This window comes from Motacilla alba, chromosome 2, assembly GCF_015832195.1.
Source record: "Motacilla alba alba isolate MOTALB_02 chromosome 2, Motacilla_alba_V1.0_pri, whole genome shotgun sequence".
Lineage (NCBI taxonomy): Eukaryota > Metazoa > Chordata > Aves > Passeriformes > Motacillidae > Motacilla > Motacilla alba.
In genome coordinates this window covers 34,184,746-34,203,277 of record NC_052017.1, presented here as the reverse complement: position 1 = coordinate 34,203,277, position 18,532 = coordinate 34,184,746, and the positions used below count along the sequence as shown (strand labels likewise).

The 18,532-nt window shown below is 41.2% G+C and overlaps 1 protein-coding gene across 10 annotated transcripts in view; it reads right to left on the bottom strand.

Moving 5' to 3' along the window:
* Window positions 1-1,356: 1,356 nt before the first annotated feature.
* The window catches only part of CREB5 (cAMP responsive element binding protein 5), a 262,858-nt gene continuing 245,682 nt past the window's right edge, over window positions 1,357-18,532 (bottom strand). For all 10 annotated transcript variants that reach the window (XM_038129981.1, XM_038129980.1, XM_038129987.1 and 7 more), the window contains 4 exons: window positions 14,306-14,629; window positions 8,942-9,169; window positions 7,896-8,004; window positions 1,357-6,744 (listed from right to left, as the gene is read on the bottom strand). In XM_038129981.1, the coding sequence (XP_037985909.1) occupies window positions 6,581-6,744; window positions 7,896-8,004; window positions 8,942-9,169; window positions 14,306-14,629 (825 nt within the window). In that variant the 3' untranslated portion in view covers window positions 1,357-6,580. The remainder of the gene's footprint in view (window positions 6,745-7,895; window positions 8,005-8,941; window positions 9,170-14,305; window positions 14,630-18,532) is intronic.

Below are 18,532 nucleotides of genomic sequence, written 5' to 3'. Positions count from 1 at the left end.
AGTGATATTATTAACATTTGTACAAATGCACAAAAATCCTTTCTCTTCTAGCTAGAAAGAGATGTAAAAATCTGACCTAGTTGAACAGTCTCAATGAACTCATTGTCCATTTGTAACAATAATGGGTTCACAATGCAACAAAAAGCTTAACATAAAATTAAACATATTAAATGCTGCAGCAAGTATTTACATTTATGTACCAAAAAAAGTATCTCCCTCCAGTAAGGAAGGTGGTTGCTTTACAGAATAAAACAGACATACAAACACAAAACCTTTGCATACAATACAAACAACCTCAAGCCCAAAACTTACTGTGACAGCACCTTTTTTTAATATAATATATATATATATATATATATATTTATATATAAACTTCGATAGTTTAGGCTTACTCCAAGCAGTGCTAAAAGTTCCTTAAAACCAGGACAATGGCAATAGTCCAAAGAAGCAATGTTCACTGATGAGTGCTACCCAGTGTTTGAAGAGAGCTGCTACAGAGAGAGGGATACAGAGCTCACGGCCATCGGCTGGGAAACACTTGGGTCCCAATGGTAACATCCTTGGCAAAACTCTCAGTGGCAATTGTTCTTACTTAGGAGAGCAAATACACCTTTCGTGCAAAGTGGTTTGTCTTGTGGAAGCATGCTAAAGGTGATCTCTTGTCCGGGAACTCCTTGCAATGTCAGCTCTGTGGGGTGGGGAAAAGATTTCTCTGAAATTTCCTAGATTCCAGCAAGGGAAGCATTTCCTTTGAAATGCCCAATCAATCCTCCCACCTCCCTCACCCCAGGACACTGCTGCAGTTTCTGCAAAGCTGGAAGGAGCTTTCAGTCTTCATTCAGAAGGCTGTCATGCAGATTTTCAGTAAAAAAAGATATTTGGGTCTAAGACCCTCATGGCATCAGATAGCAGGCTCTGACCATGGGCTTTGTGAACAGTTCCACCGGGTGAAACTCAGCAATACTAACATTTAACTTGCATAAATGCAGAACTGGAAATTCTGAATCCCAGGTATTACACATTGGTCTAAATATAACGAGTTGCAGTTATTGATTCCAGTCCAAGGAGAGCCTGGGAAAAGATCAGATTTCCACTTAAAGAATCAATCTTGTCTCTGAGTGTGTGTGAACACTGACATTTTTGGCCTCATGCAGTTTAGGATTTGCTATAAAGTCATTTTGAAAGCTATAGAAAACCAATAATGGTGAGCAATTTAGCTCTTATGTGTAGAGCCACTGATAAAACTGAGATAACTGTAAGCTCTGGAAAAAAAAAAATGAAAAGAGGTTATGGATGTAAACAGTCTCTTTTGTCTATGCAGTAAGGTGATGATTTCAGATGTTGAAAAATTGAAACTTTTTTTTTTTTGGTGTTCAAATCACTTGAGATTTTATTGCTTTTATTTGTTCTTAAAAGTTTTTTGTCTCTTCTTTTTTTTTCTTTTTAAAGGTGCTGTCCCTAGTCAAGTTATAAGGCAACATATTTTATTGATTCAGAACTCTAATACATAGTATGGCCACTGTTACCACTGCAGCTTTGCAGCTACTGTGAGTTGGACAACAGTCAAAGTGCCTCACAATGCACAACAGAGCCAGTCTCCTGACCTTACGATATACAGGACACTTTGGTTCTTGGGATGAGAGATTATAAATGTAGCTTAGATGCCGCCTCACATCACACACATTGCATAATAAAACATTTATATGCTGTCATGAAGAGGGTGTAAAGTCTAAGTCACACTGCAGACTGGCTGGTCTCAGCTTCTCCGCTTGGGCAGGTGTGAGAGACAAGTTGTAGATATGCCACCAGTGAAAGCATATAAATGTATCTGGTGCAAACTTTTACAAGACTATTTATAAATGATTCAACAAGGGAGAGCAAGAAAGAGAGCAAGAGCTAAAGTGCAATTTTAAAAGAATATAAATAATTGAAATGTAGGAATAAGATACTAATTAGTTGTAACTGGTTTTGTTTTATAGGCACAGTTTAGGTTTTATGTCTACAGATCAATTTTTTTCTCTTCTTCCCCCTCTTGTAATTTTCTCTGATGTGTAATGGAGCTTCGGTGATCTAAATCTAAGGAACACTGCTTAGTAAGAGGACTGAAGAGGCAATGATAAGGCAGTATAGTGCAACTCACTATGTGATATTAGACAAGAAATGAGGATGGGGTTAGATCTTCTGTTGTGATGTATAAAATCAGCCCTAAAAAAAAAAAGCAGAAAAAAAGAGACAGGATTTCCAGTTATACGTTGACTCATGCTTTCTAAAATGAGAAAGCACATCTTGCAATACAGAGGAAACAACTGAAGGTTTATAATTTGTTTCATTGTTACAAAAAAACCCCAAAAAACAACAAAAAAAAAAAAAAAAAAAAAAAAAAGCAGATGCTGCTTTAAGGAAAACATTTAATTCTAGGAATTTCTGTACAACTGACCTCAGCAAACTGTTCCATCTTAGATGGATGACTTCTGCTTGAGACCCTGAAAGATTAAGATGCACACACACCTAGAGTAGTTTATTGCAAAACTAATATTGTAACTTTAAAAAAAAAACAACAAACAGATTCTGTACAAGAATACTGTTCAAATGGAATGTGTTAAAATAACATTTATTAATAAATACTTTATAAAATTCTATGTGAATACTAAATTAATAGATTCCTGTTTTAAAATTGCTTTGGTCCTCATGAATTTTCATAAATTCACTCTATACGCTTTTTTTTAAAAAAAGGTATTAGCTGCTAAAAAGCACATTTTGCCTAAACTAAAAGGCTAGTTTTCAACACTAAATATTGTTGCTTAAAAAAATATGAATCCTCAAAAGTTGGGCATTTAACAACAGTTAGAGCTGGCTTGTTAGTTAACAGGATTGAGTCATTAACACTAAATCCACACGCACTGAGGCACTGAACCATTGAACCATTTCCACTATTCAGAATATGGGCAGCAGACATTTAGCTTCATAGCAGGAATTAACTCCCAACAGCATGAAATTCTCCATAAATCATCATCATCATTGTTGTCCTTATAAAACACACCATGATAGCACACAAACTACTTGTCTCCCACAGGCAGCGTTATGAATATGGCTTGCATAAATTGACTTGGGGAAGGGGGGCTGGGGGTGCCAGAGCTGGATCGCAACATCATTTCTTTCTAATCAAAGTATTGCAGTTCTCTGTGGCTGAGCTTTCCAACCTGCTTCCGACGTCACGCTCATGAGATGCTGTCTATGGTATGGTAACACCTCCTCCTGAACAAGGCACGGCCAAGGCTCACCATCGTGCAAGTGCCCTAGAGAGTGGATGATGGAAGTGGTCTGAGTTGTCCTTCGCTGGCAGTGGGATAGGGCACAGAGCCTGGTGAGCCTGACAACAGGCTGGACTGGCAGGGCGAGAGGAAAGTAGAGCAGTCTCCAGAAGTAGCTTGTGGAATAGCAGGATTCCTCCTTGATGAAAGAGCTCAGGAAGTGCATTTAGAGTGACGTGCTTTGGAAGAGGCTGCTGCCACTGACCACATGGCAGAGGGACATCCTGGAGGCAGAGGGCTGGGGCTTCTCCCACAGCCCTTGCTCAGGCAGCCTCCAGTGCCTTGTTGGACCAGCAGCTTGAGGAAAGGCTGCAGGATCACTCCCCTGGAAAACAAGAGCATTTTAATGTGGAAGCAAATCTGATGAATACTATAAGGTGCCTGGTATGGTTGGTCCTTTTCCCAATGATACAGCCGATATAAATATGCTGCATGTTGTCTTGGCCTGTGAACCTGCGGCAGAGTTACAAGAAGCAATAGCAAATAGCTTTTCATCCTTTACTTATTTCCACATCACTAGCAAGGATTATACCTAAAGGCCAATAGTATAGAGAGGAGACATTTCATTGTAATTACACATTTAGGCCAACATGTGTGGTTGGCTTGCCTAGTTAGCATTAAAAAAAGAAATAATTGAGCTATATATAATACACATCAGTCAAACTGTCAAGTTGCTGAATTTAACAAAACTTAGGCAAGGTTTTTGTATTTTTTCCTTTTTTTTTCTTTTTAATGTAGAGGCTTTCATTTTAACAGCTAAATATTTTAATTGAGGAGACTGAATAAAATGAAGCTAAACCCTAATTCTAGTGCAGTGTAGCTCAACTGGGTATTCTAATATTACCAACAACTTTGATTTTTATTTTTTAATGTATTTAAGTGCTACCCATATAGAGGTAAAGTTTTTTAAAATAACCCTGCAATGGCATTTCCTTTTTGATGGTGAATGATGAAATTCAGATGTGGGGGAAATGCTTATTTGGGTTTTTTACATAGTGGATACTCAGCTGGAACATTTCTCTCGACTGCATATTTGAAAAAACTTCTCTTGGGAGCCATGATGAAGCAAAACCATTTAGCTATTACAACTGGAGATTAAAAAAAATTATAGATTCAGTATTTAAAACACTTTAAAAGTATATGTTTGTCTAAAATATAATAGAAAATCCTTTACATTTGTATTTTTTCATAATTTTTTTTTTTGGTACTTAGACTATATAATCAAGTCAAGATTTACACTGTACATTAAAAATCTTCTTCTTTTGAATGTATTTGCATAAATGGAAAGCAAGCTGTTAAAGAAAAGAATACTGATAAAAAGTTAGTCACCAAGATAAGAACTAATTCGGCAATGAATGATGCTCAGAAATTTGCTTTCCCTTCCAGGCAGGCCCTGCTCCTTACAGAGCCTCCTCACACTTCAGTTGTTTCACTCTCCCTCCCGCATGGAGACCCACCCTTTTAAAACTCATGGCTCCTCCAAAGACCAAAGACACAGTCTTTGAGGAAGAGAGCTTTGCTTCAGAACAAAGTGTGTTCGGGGCTAAAGGATTTGCTGGGAATAATGTGAATTTTGCTCTTGAAGATGCAGCTCAAAATGTTTGAACTTTTTTCACCAGCTTGGAGCTTGCTCCCAGGGTGAGCAGTGGGAGGTTTTGCCTCTGACAGATTTGAGAGCAAAATCAGGTCCCAATATACAGCAAGGCAGCATAATTAACTGGCATCATCTCTGTCTGATTTTCCCATCAATCACTGGGACCACTCGGGGATGCAAATCACTTGTGCTGAGGGGCAGGCTCAGAGTCCAAACAAAAACCTTAATTGTAGCATAAGGCTCTTTTCCAGACCCTCTCTGCAGGACTGTATTTTATCCCAAGTGTGGGACTTGGCATTCTCGCAGCATTTTTTAGCCACTGCGTGCCTTCTAAAAATTATTTAGCGTCCAAAAGAACAATTCCTTACCCGTGGTAAGCGGGTGTTAAGTGCCATTAAAGTCAGTGAAGCTACACTGCTGTCTGCCAGCTTGGGATCAGTCCGTGAACGTTTAAAGGAATGCCTGCAGAGAGCAGGTCTTTCCCTGGGAATTAAAAATGGCATTTTTCCAACTGGTCAGAACCATTACACTGATTTATTTCTCATTTATAGCCCATGAAGCCTGAGGCTCTAAGCTTTCGTTGCTAGAACAGTGCAACCAGGTTAGGGAACAGAACTTTTCCCAATTATTATATACCACATGGATTTTCCTGCATTAATGACTAGCAGTGCAAAAAATTGCTGTGACTCTCAGGTGTTGCTTGCTATGCCTCTGCTGCACCACAGAAGCTTATAGGGCTGCTAGCATCAACACAGCTGGCTCACCATCCTGCTTCACCTGCGGCTGCGCTGTTTTCACCTTTCCCTATTTATTAAAAACACTAAATCAGGAGCATTTGTATTTCTTAAAAGCCAAATGCTTGGCACAGCCCAGCTGCGGTTGAAGAGCTAGTGAAAGCAGCAGCCGTGCCGACAGTTTTTAGGTGGGCTTGAAGTTCTCTTGTTTCTTACCTTTCTTTGAGAAAAGAGGGAAGAAAGCCTTGGAATGAAAAAAAAAAGAAAAAAAAACCATCTGGAAAATGAAAAGGGAAGGGAAAAGGAAGGTGTGAGAATAACTGGAGGAGAAAAAGGCCAGGATAGGGAAAGAGCAGAAGGGGGAGGGCTAGACAAAAGAGCATGCTATTTGGGCTTGATTTTGTCCTGAAGCCACATCCTATATAACTGCTCTGAAAGAGGCTCTGAATGCGATACGTGGTCTGCTGATAGCACAACGCTAACTCTTTTTTATTATGCTGTCAGCAGATGCCCTCGGTCTATATTTATAGCCTAATTACTGCTAGTTACCTATGTTTGACTCTGTTTAATACTTTTCATGCCTCACATTGGCTAACAAGCTGCAGTTTAACACAACTTTGTATTTCTGAGGCTGCAGGCTAGACTGGTGAGAAGGAAACATAACTATGTACAGAAACAGTTAGGTTTATAAACAAGTAACTGGTACCAAAAAAATGGAGAAAGCACCAAAGCATTTCTCAAGCTGATAGAATATTAATTGCGTAACTCCCTTTTATGTAACTAAGTATAAAAGACATTTTAATTACTATAAAAATGAATAGCCAGAGTCTTTCAAGAACTGAGGAATCTTCCAGGCTTGAGTTACGGTTGCCAATGTCCTTAGCAGAGAGGACACTTTGATACGGTACCACACTCCCCCAGCAGTTTCTGATCAACCACTTTTAAAGGATGGGGTTGATGTCTGTTCTGTGGCTGGCAAGCTGGGTGAGAGTGGAGCTTCCCACGACGTCGCTGACGGAGGAAGAGGTCGTTATGGTGTTGTGCTGGATGACTTGCTGCTGGGAGCAAGCTGGGACCGGGCTTGCAGGAGGACTGCTCTCGGGACCTGGTAAGGGAATGAGGGCACAGAGACAGCACACATTCATTTTTCCATTCAAGAAAAAGCCTAGGCTGGGTGATACTCTTGGAAATACTGATGACCTGAAGCACGCACAAGGCCCAGGATTTCAAAATACAATTACAGTTAGCCAACACTCTCTGTCTTAAGATTTTTTTAGTTTTCTTTTTTTTTTTCCAAGCTAGCTTCTCTGACATCAACCTGACTTCAGGAGTTGAGTATTGAAAAAAGTCCAAGACCTTAATAACTGAAACTAATGTTGGAATAAAAAGTCTGATATCTTAAGGTCTTTAAAATCAGTTGGGATGCTTAAATGCTTTATTTGTTACAGCAGGAATCAAAATTAGAGTGCAGTGCGCTGCAGTACAGAAAATCTAATTCAAGCAACAGCTGATAGGCATGTAATGCAATTATATGTTTTTTTCTTTGAGTACTGTTAAAGAGACAGATGCATAGTGATGCAGAGGAGACAGAAATGGGCTCTATTTTAAGACAGTGTCAGAATCTAGCAAGCCCTGAGGCTCTTCTGAACCATTCTAGAATGAAACAGAGAATTTGTCGCTAAATGACTACACTCAAAAAATGTGCCCACTAGAAAGAATTGATTAAATGTCTCCATTAGCTGAGAATTTTTTGGGAAAAGAAAAAAAAGAAAGAAAGAATGATTAGAGTTAAAAAAGAGTTAACAAACCTTGAAAACCTGCGCCAGGCCTGGTCTGTGCCACTGTCAGAGCACAGTACCATTTTCGCTGGAGGGGACTGTAATGTTTTCCTTTTTAACTTTCCTTTTGAGAGTTATTTTAAGGTTCTGGCAGCGCCGTGCCCAGGAGGACTCTTGCAGGTTTGGAGCTGAGTTCAAGCAGGATCCTCTACAGGGGAGTGAACGTCCATCCATGTGCATCTCCTTGCCGAAAGGAGGGGTGGGGAAGACTAGTCTGCTGTGTGGGATGCAAACCGGGGCTTTTTTGGTTTTGAGCGGGGCTGGATAAATAAGGGCAGGAGATTGGATGGCTCGGATGATGTTTGAGAAGACAGGTTCAAATGATAATATGACCAAGAAAGGGTTCTGGAGGGAAGAATTGGAAGGTTTGCTTTCCTGTGAGGAGTGTGGAGACAGCGCAAACATACCAGCTACTTACTTAGATATCCTTGTGATTCTTTCTGCATAGCTGTTATCGGACAGTCTTTATGTGTTAACAATAACTGTTTCAGCTGTGCTACCTCATTTTTCAGCATGGAAACCTCGTTCTAGAGAGGAAAGAGAGACTTTGGTTAGCAACAAAGCTTAAACCATGCTATTCCACAAAGCTTCTACCCAAGAACCTGCTCCATAACTTTGAATGAATTGAGCTGAAAAGGCATTCAGGAGCTTGTGTGCCAGGTTTATGTTAACATTTGTCAGTGACATTATTTTGCAACCTCTGAAGGCAGTCTGACAAATGAACTAACTTCACTGCCCCAGAGATGCTTAAGGCAATGTTTCAGTCTAATCGGGAAATGCTGGGGCTCTCTGCATGAGGCCAGGGGGCAGACCTGTGGGGGCAAAGGCCATGTTGCCATGCTCAAGGGCAGGACTGCTGTCACCTACAGTTCAGCTGCAGCCAATGCCTGGGTGCTGCTCCCACCTCTGAGTTCTGTGGGAGAATGTTTAGGAGGAGTGCCATTCTACAAATGGTTTTCTGTCCTTGGCAGCACACAGGCACACCTCTGCATGAAGCAGAAGTACTGTGCCTTCCATAAGAAGGACAGCACTGTAAGAAAGGCTTTTATTATCATATTGATGGTATTTTCATCTATCCAGTTTTTCTCACTGAGTGATCTATTTGTGCTTCTATCTCGCTGGCTTTGAATGAGGGTTTAACTACATGCCCTGGTCTCAAGAAATTTTTTACGTACATGTAATGGCACTTCAAAAAAAAAAACCCCACAAAAAACAGTGACAAGGAAAGAAAATAAATACAACTCCATCTAGTGAAGGCTGCTGAATCCCAAGACAGCTTTTTCCTGGCTTATCCCACTAAAATGTAATTATTTCTTTAATTGAAGCACACACATCTTGATTAACAGACTGATTGTGCCTGAGCTCCCACCAGGAGCTGACTGTGCGGGGGCAGCCCCAAAGGCACCGTCAGTCAAGCACAAAGAGCCCCTCTGTGTCCTCAGGGGCGCAGACAGTGGCTCGCACCTGAAGCTGCATGTTTGTCTGGGTGAGCTCTTCTGCTTTCTTTTCCAGTGACATCACCCAGACCTTCCTCTTCTGTCTGCAGCGCGTGGCAGCAGCTCGGTTCCTTTCCAGAAATTTCCGCCTCCTCTCATCTGGGTCTTCATCCACCACCCTCCTCCGGCGACCTCCAGTCGGCTGTGGTGGCTGTACCGTCTGCGTGGGCTGCATCTGCTGCGCTGCCGGCGAAACCTGCAGGGCAAGAAGACATTTTGCAGGGGGTGGCAAGGGTGAGAAGTTACAGAAGGGGATGCTGAAATGGGAAGGAGAATCACACACACTCTGCCTGCTCCCCAGCAAGGTCTGCAACAGGCCCAAGCCAAAAGCTGCACCAGGTGCCACTGAAAGCAGCTGCTGGCAAATCCTTGCCATAGTCAAAAGAGATTTTTTTTTTAATGGTCATCTGAATATTTTTTCTCCCTTGAGTTAGTTCTTAAAAGCATTCACTTAGATGCATTCTCTTCCACCACCTATTTCAAATGTCCAGTTTCTCTCAGGATCTCTTTTAATCAAAGCAAAGGACTGTAGTGGTCTAATTTCTGTGTCTCTCTTTCACCCCTTATCCCCCAGTTGCCTAAAATTATAGGCCATTTATATTTCCCAAGCTTCACCGTCTCTACCTCAATCTTTGCCATCTCTGGAGACAGAAGCAGCAGAGCTCTTTGCGCCTGCATGGATCTGGGAAGCTGTGGGCTGGGATTGCACAAGGGCAGCAGACCTCACTGCCCCTCATGGGCAAAGAAAGACTTTAGGTTGAACCTGTTTTTTGAGGAATTGAACTTGAACCTATGTTTTGCTGTCCCTGCGCTGTGTGGATTCCTCTTACCAGTTTCCATTTGACCTCTCTGCTGTGGACGCTATACTTGTTTTTATTCAATTTATCCCTGGCTTTGGGAGTATAGGAACACCACATCCAGTCCACTGCTACAAAATTATAGAAAAAGATATATTTATGCTTTTTCAAGTACAAGGGAGCGTTGATCCTGCTCCTGAGAGTAAGTGGCCCACAATATTACAGAAAAGGTGCATGGTGGGGGCAGTGCCATGTAAACTATTCTCCACCTGACTCCTGGGCAGATGGAACATTCCCATGTCCCTGTCAGGAACCAGCACCAGATTTAATGTTCGACTCCCTGGGAATAGGCTTTTGGACTACTTTCCTGCCTGTCTGTGGCACCCAGGCTACAGGGCTCTGGAGACACCCTCTCTCCCCCTCTGCTTGGGGTCTGGGAACCCAGTCCATGGATCCTATTGCTCACACTCAGCTCACATTGCTGCTGCCACTCCTGCACAGTCTGGAACAGTCTGGGAACTGGAATTGTTGACTCAAAATTAACCCTCTTGTTCTGGCAAAGGCCCAAACCTCCAAGGTGCTTCCTTTTGACTCCAAGGAGTGGACGTGCTCAGTGCTTTGTCAGACTGAGCCCTGAATTTCAATTGCTGCAATTAACATGTTTGCCTAACACCTCAGTCTGTCTCAATTAAAATGATACTATCGTCTTGGGTCTTGCGAAGTTGAGGTGGCTTTTCTGTCTAGAATCTAGTTTGCTCCCTCCCCTAGCTGACTTGTGGCAATTACAGTGGCAATTTTATGTGTAATTACTCTGTACATCTGATAATGCTTTTTGCATAAAGCCAAATTTATTCTCAGCTTTATGTTGCATGGTCAGGGAATCTCTCTCACAGGAGCAGAAAAAAAAATTAAGAATAACTTTCTAAAATAAATAAGCCACCCCACATTTTCTGACTGATTTTTAAAATTTCAGCTTGGATGAACTCCATATGTTTGCTGATAAAATCTTCAACATGCTGTCCACATTGAGGGTTGGAGTGCCAGTTCCATGGCAGCTGCAGTGGGCACACCCCCATTCTCACCAGCATCCCCTGCCTTCTGCCAGGAGACCGCTGCCAAGGGATTCCAGCTGCTCCCTGTCCACCAGGGCTGGGCATGCTGCCTCTTTAACAGTATGTCTGAGTGCAGAGGTCTCAGAAGTACCTTTTAATGTCAACATCTCATCAAAGACCTTTCATTTTCTCATACATAACACCTTTCCAGACTTCAGAGATCTGTTATTTATATTTCCTTATTCCTTTTTGCTCCTTTTCCATTCAGCTTTAAAAATTCTTGTTTCTTAACTCTCTCAGTGAAGTCTGGTACAAAGGCAGAAAAAGGTAATGAAACAATTTTTTTTTTAATTCCTCTTATGTGGTCATTTTCTCCTGAATAACTAGTGAGTAATTTTGTTTTCAGAATACACCAGGCAGTCTCTGGGTAGTCAGAGTGCATTTTCAGAACAACAAAATCTTCTCTCCATCTCAGGAAGATATTAATTAAAAGGGCTGCCATCATTCCACTAATAATGTCACATGGGATAATTAAATTACTCGATAGCTCTTAACCCTGAAATACGTTAGACTATATCTTAGTAACCATCGGAGCATCATTCTCTAGCAGGATTTCATTGCCTCCCTAGGACATAAGAAAGAAAATGAACTAAATATAAAAATGTCAGTTAATTTTGGTATTCTTAGAGGATGCTAATCAGGTATCCATCATGAAGACAAACATAGGACAGCTAAGAGAATGAAATGGCATCCAAACCCCAACTCCACTTGAGCTATCACTCTGCCAAGTTTGATATAAAGAAATCTTTAGAGGACCAATGCAGAATAACAGTATAATTTTTGTAGTAGTTGAGGCAGCATAGCTACAACTTGGTAAAATATCTCTTTCTCAGAAAGATACCTATCAGAGGCTGATTTTTTACTTTTATCCAATATTTACTTCTGTTCTTTGCAAGTTACCACAATACCAATACCCATTCACTCATTCTATGAAAACATAATGCCTTGGGCTCCTGTGTATCAAAATGGTAGCTGAAAAGCATGAAATTAATTCTAACATTACAGAAGGGCATGGTGCAGAATAACAACAGTCTCAGCATGGGAGTATGCAGCTTACAGCAGCATGGACCATGCTGTCGTTTGGCAGGTGGTTTGAAATGGAAGAATCTGGCTCAGAAGAATAAGGAGGTTAATAATTAGAAAATCGCACCATAAAATTAACGTCTGCTGGAGCAATCTGATCCCCAAAGAGGCCATTACCATGGGGACTATGGATGAGCTTTGAAAGTAATAACTATGTGGTTATTATTTAGCAAGCCCTTCTTTTTCCCCCTTCAGTGCATCTGTTCAGAAATCACTATTGCCTATGCAGAGGAACAGATGCACAACAAGAGCTCTGCTGCCTGGGGAAGCCACTGGCCTTGGGATTCCTACTCCATCACCCTCTGTCTGATCCTTTTGGTGACACTTACACCCATGGACAAGGTGAAGATCTCCTTGATCTCCCATGGGGTCTGTTGCCTCCAACAACATACTGTGTATGGCAAAGCTCTTCTGACAGCACAGACCCAGCTCCAGAGACCATGTAGTAGTGGACACAGAGTGACCCTGACACAGCTGTGTGGCTGCCAGTCAGCCCACCTACCCATGTGCCTATATCTCTTCTTGCCTGCCTGAGAGTGTTTTGGGTTCCAGCTACCAGGGAATACAAAGCACAAGAAGTTGAAGCTGTCCTAACTGTGTAAGAAAGTCAAAGCCCCTGTTCAAATGGGTTTGAAGGAGGGCCATTGGCTCACTGATCTTGTCCTTAAAACTGTGAAGTTTGTTTCCCCATGGTAGCTGTTTTCCCCAGTCGTTTTCTCCTCATCTGTTTAAAATGGTGCTGTGGATGTTTTGCAGCAATGCTCCATGGGATCTGATGCCCTCAACTGCATTAACATGTTTATCCTCTTAACCCCTCAGTGAAAGTTAAGCGGCTTCCACCATCTCATCCGTGGAGTCCTCAATTGCCTAAGCACAACTTTATCCTTACTCTCTCAGTGATCTCCAATACAGCAATCAGGTTATTTTTTCGTTTCTCTGATATGAGATGATGTCTTTCTGTTGGAGTTTTTAAACAACTCCAAGGAAAATAACTCATTAACTGATGGGAAAATAATTGAATTTACAAAGTAAAAACTGAAGTAAACTTAGGAAAGCTCTGGACATCCTCTCACAGGGGAATCTGCTGCTCTTACTTAGACTGTTTCTCTAAAGCTGACAATTCATTTTACATTAGCAAATACTTTAGGGAAATCCCATGTGCTTGCAGACTCTGCAGTAATAAAGCTAGATGTTAGTAAATAGTTAATGTTGTGGGACACTGGGATGCCAGCCAAATACTCAGATTCTCTTTAATGTTTTCTAAGAGCTTGTCTGAAAGGTATTTGCAAACGACACAATACTTCACAGATTGAACTTCTTATGGCTGGCATTCGTCTTTGTCCTCACATTCCATGCACTGCCCATTTGTCTTCCTTAACATTGCTCTCCAGACCTAACATGTTGTAGTAAGTGCCTCCATAGCTTTATTTTCTTGTGTGATCCTGATGCAGAAGCTTATCATCTTAAGACATTAATAGAATTCCTCTTAAAAATGACTCTGCTAAAGTTTGTGCTCACTAGCTCATTAGTTCAAGAAACATTCAGTTCAAATAACGAATTATCCAAATTGCTGAAGCCGATATACCTGGTCCAAAAAATTGAGTCCTCCATCTCATTCAGTGGAGACCTTCACTGACTTGTCATATGAACACAAGTCTAAATTGCCTTCTTTGTTTAAATCTCTCTCCTTGGACTGGCTTCATCCTCCTCCTTCTCCTGCCACAACAAGCACCAAGTACTGGCTGCCCTCACTGCTAATCTTTCTGTCATACTATGCAGATGTCTGTCTGTCTGTCCTCTTCACAGGGTCTGGATCATTTAATCTTTTCAAAGCCAGTGTATCCTTACTTAGAACTACCTCTATTATTTCCAGTCTTGAATACTGCCCCTGGCCACACACGCAGAGCAGTGCCATTTCATTTCACTAAAGACTTTGTATTTCTGCAGGTAGAACTCATACAGCTTGTTAAATCTTGGCCTGAGAAGTTCAGGTTCAAGCACATTAAGCAACATATATAATGTGCCAATCTCTGTAATAAGCCTCATCCATAAAAGGATATGTGGCAATCTGCAGAGCTCAGAGCACTGAAAAGCCTTGGAGCTCCTTATAAAGTAAGAAATTACAAATGTCTAGTAAATTAGGCAGCAAAAGAAGTTGTTGCTTCACTACATTTTCTAAATAAAGTTTGAGCATCTCCATCACCATTAGCAGACATTTACTAGCAGCCTGACGGTCTTATATCTAACCAGACATGCATGCAAGAAGAAACAATACTGAGATCAAGCTTTAACTCCACCCAACAGCAAAACTCAGAGATGCAGTAGGACACGAAGGTCTACCTGTGCTTGTCCTCCCGAATGCAGCGGTGGGTGCGGTGAGGTCTGGTGGTGTGCCGGGTGTGCGTGAAGGTGCGAGTGGGAGTGGTGGTGGGGGTGGTTCTGCTGGTGATGAGGCTGAGGATGAGGATGGTGTGCTGGATGCTGGTGCTGATGCGGGTATGAATGATGAGGTGGCAGTGTCTGGTGCTGATGAGGATGTGAGTGCATATGATGGTGTGGCGTCTGGTCCTGTCGCGAGCTCATCATTTCCATCATGTGGCCCATGGTGTTCATATTCCCATTCGACATGGCAGCAGGATGATGAGTCAGTGCTGCCTTCAATCTCTGGAACAGAACAAGGCAGAAAATTCAACATTCGTACATGGTGATCTGACCAGTCAGAAATACTGTTGCAGAAATGGTGCCCTGTCTTGTGTTTTGAGATTTATTTAGCTTTTCTCTTGCTGTTCCCTTCCTAAAAGACATCTTACTTCAGCTTGAAAAAGAACATATTCTTGGGCTCTAATCTAGTTTTCCACTGCAAATATTTAAGATTAAAATGTCTGAATTGAAATTTAACAGTTACACATTTCCTACTGTGCTTCTGAGGAAAAATAACTGTCTCTCTCTGTGGCCACTCAGGAGAGTTACCTTCAACAAGGTTGTATTCTCACTTTTAAAAAACTTTTAAAAATGAAAGTCCGATTAAAACAAAGACGCAACAAAATGCCCTTCTTGTTTTTACTTCAGATATTATTTAAAAGACTCATTGGAAAATATATTGCATTGACATGTTTTCAAATTCAGGTACCCAACCAGTTCTTTCATCGTAAAGATGGGAAAATAATGAGGATGTCCTCAACCTGATCTTCCTTCTTTGCTCAAAAGTTCAAATGTGTGTTGTCCTTTTGTCACATCTTAACCTCTCTCTGTTTTGTATGCCACATGCAACTGGATCGGGCCCTGGAATCTTACCAGGGCAAAACTTTCCTTAGTATCAATGGGATTTGTTCACTTTTACCTGAACACAACTAAAGGCCAGTGAGCAAGGTTGAAACATTTTGGACTGCAGCATAGGGCCTTTGTGTACAAAGGATATTGCAGAAATACAGAGTAAAAAGGTTCCCTTTCTGCACAATTACAGGGTCATCCCAAAGCTGTGAGCTGTACTGGCATACAGACATCTTGTTGGTGTCATCTGACCCTTGGACTCCTGAAATCACTGGCCTCCTCCAAGAATGTGCCAAAGGTAGAGCCCCACATATGCCAGCTAGGAGAAGAATTTCTTCCAAACCCATAGAAACCTCCTTCACATCCATGGTTCTGCTTCTTGCTCAACATAGAACATTATCTACAGGCAGCCACCCAAGACCTCTTTATATTTTCAAAGAAGTAAATTGATTTACTCTCACTAATGCAAGTAATTAGCAGAAAATGTTAAGATAAAAAAGAAAGGAAGGAGGTGCATAGTATCACTTGATGCCAAACCAGCACAATTTGAATAACCCATCAACTACATCATATCCAGCCAGAGGATAGAATGAATAGCAGAGAACTCATCTGTAGGCGATTTCACCACAGGACAGTCAGAAAAAAAATGCAGTGGTAGGAGGCAGAGAGGTGAATGGTTGGAGGCACAGAGATGAGCCTTTCCCCCATATCAATATCTATCTGTGGGTCACAGATGATTGTCATAAGATCCTTAAGCCAATGTGACAAAAAATGCCAGCTGAAGAACAATGGCCAGGCTGAACTGCATTTTGGTTCTGTCTTTAAAGCAAAAAGAGTGACTGCCTGGACTCTCAGAAGCTACAGATGGGGATTGCAGTCTATTTTGTATTGAAATAACATCTGGCTGTTGCAACACTGCAAGGCTACAGGTAAAGGCTTCTATGTTCAAAGCTATTACTATATTGTGTTTGTACAACTGTTAGTGAGAAAGAAACAAATTCTTAAGTGGAAAAAAAAAAGAAAAGAAAAATAGAGGAAAAATAGAAGGTTGTGGAAGGCAAAAGAAGTAACATTCGCTTCAAAGTGTCATCCTCAAGTTTTTGTATCCACGTGTTTTTTCAGACTTCATGAATGTCATTCTACTGAGACTCTCTAATGTATCTATTAATCTAAATTTGGTGACTTCTTTCACTAATGATCTTGACTGACCAAGACTTGAAAGAAAAAAAATTTTTGCAAAACACGTCAGTATGTGTGTTTGCAAGAATAAAGTCAAGACTGATGTCTTTTGAGAAATTTCCTTTAAAAAGTCTATAAAACTGTAACTGCATGGCATGTGTCCCATCCTGATGATCTCAAAATCAGAGATCAAAGGTGACTGTGCCAGTGAGGTTAAGTACCTCCTTCTCTACCTCTGAAGTCAGAACAGAGGGCAATCTAATATCAATAGCAGTAACCCATCCTGGGCATCAAATGGAGGACTGGAGCAGCTGTTGTCCTTAATTGTTCCTGAATTCAAATGCTACCATGGTTACTTCAAGCAGCTCCTCACAATGCTCAGAATAACTGGTGTTACCCAGGAATGTATTAGGAAAAATACAGGGGAAAATGCAGTAGTAAGTCCAATCTTTCTCTGTGTCATGTTTCTTCAAAACTCACTAAAATGTTTTTCATGGAGCTGAGCCACCATGTACATCTAAGCACCAAAAAAAGCTGCTGTAACTTTGTTTTTTGAATCTAAATGCAAAACAACCAAGCTCTCATTAGCCAGAAGTTTTATGTGACAAATACCTTACAAAGACCTCTGAAACTGAACTACAGAATGTCTTCTAAACTGCAGACTTTTAAAGCAAAAAAAAAAAATTAAAAAAATAAAAAGAGGGAAAAACTTAATCTGTGAATAAACATTTTTTTTTCAGCTGTAAAAACTGAAGCTTGCTAGTGTGGTGAAACTTCAAGGAGAATAAATTATTTTGTTTTCTTTCTGTAGCCCTTCTACCACATCCATTTATTTGAGATAGCAAATCAAGAGAGACAGTGAGAGGTCTGACATGCAGCTGGTTTCAGTCAGTAGGGGTCATTTCCATTTGGTCTGTGTATTTTACAAGCTCCTTGTTCACTGTTCCCAATGGGAGGGTGGGCCAGCTGCCGTGGATCCCAGTCCTGGTAAGAAACCAGCTCTCTACATCATCGTGTCCCAGGGCAGCAACAGCCATTGCCTCCCTTTAACTTCATGCTTAGATCAGCTCCGCAGCAGCGAGAGTCCTGTCCATGCCCACATCTGGAGCAGCCTAAATTTTCCAATAACCAGTCACTGCTGCCAATCAGAAACATTCAGGGAATGATAAACATTCTTTTTCATTTGGTCTTCAGTGAGATCAATTGTTTTCGATGTTTCAGTTAGAGCAGAGGGAGGGAAAATCACCAGAACTTGGTAAATTCTTTGCACTGAGTATGTGTAGTGCTTGAAGGGCAGGCTGCAGTTTTGTTATTGTTTCTTTCATGTGTGCTAATTGCAAACAGCTGTTTTAGTTTAGTGTCAAATAAAATGTGATGGCATAAAAATTGAGCTTACTGGACTGACGACACCACCAAATCCCCTCTAGAATGAAATGGTAACCCAAGATCAAATTCTGCAACCGTTCAGTTTTTTCAGGAACTGTGTGACTGACTCCACCAGAGCCTGCAGGGACCTGGGAGTTTGCAAACTGGGACCAAAACAGAAGACCTGCTACTCAGACCTGCATTCACCTAAATGTGAAATATCTGCTAACCTCATACCAGTGATTTTTAGGGCACAATCCCTTTTTTCTCCCTTTTATAAGGCAATTTAAAAAAAAAATCCCCATCAAGCCAAGAGGAAATGGAGGTCCTCACCTTTCATGACTTTTGGTCCTTACTGATTATTTTTATTATTTTATCAAAGTAACATAGTGGCCAACATCAGTTATAGCTGATTTCCACTCAGTCATAACATTTCAATAAGTGACTGTGAGTGACACAGACAGCAAGAGAAACATTTCATACAGGACAGCCTGCTTTACCTCTGATCAAGTGAATAAATAAATTTCCCTTTTGATCCTACAGGAAGTCAGAAGCACATATACTGTCATCTTCTGAGGAGGAAAGGGAAGCAGTGGGTATTGGTGCTTCACAGGTATGAGTGTTATGTTCCCTGTTCGGAACACCGAACTGTTCCTTGTGGCAATGGCCCTAAGTGACACATTTACTCTGAAGCTACCCCACTAAATGCCATATGAAGGTAACACCTCAAAGAAGTTATCCTTGTACCTGGAG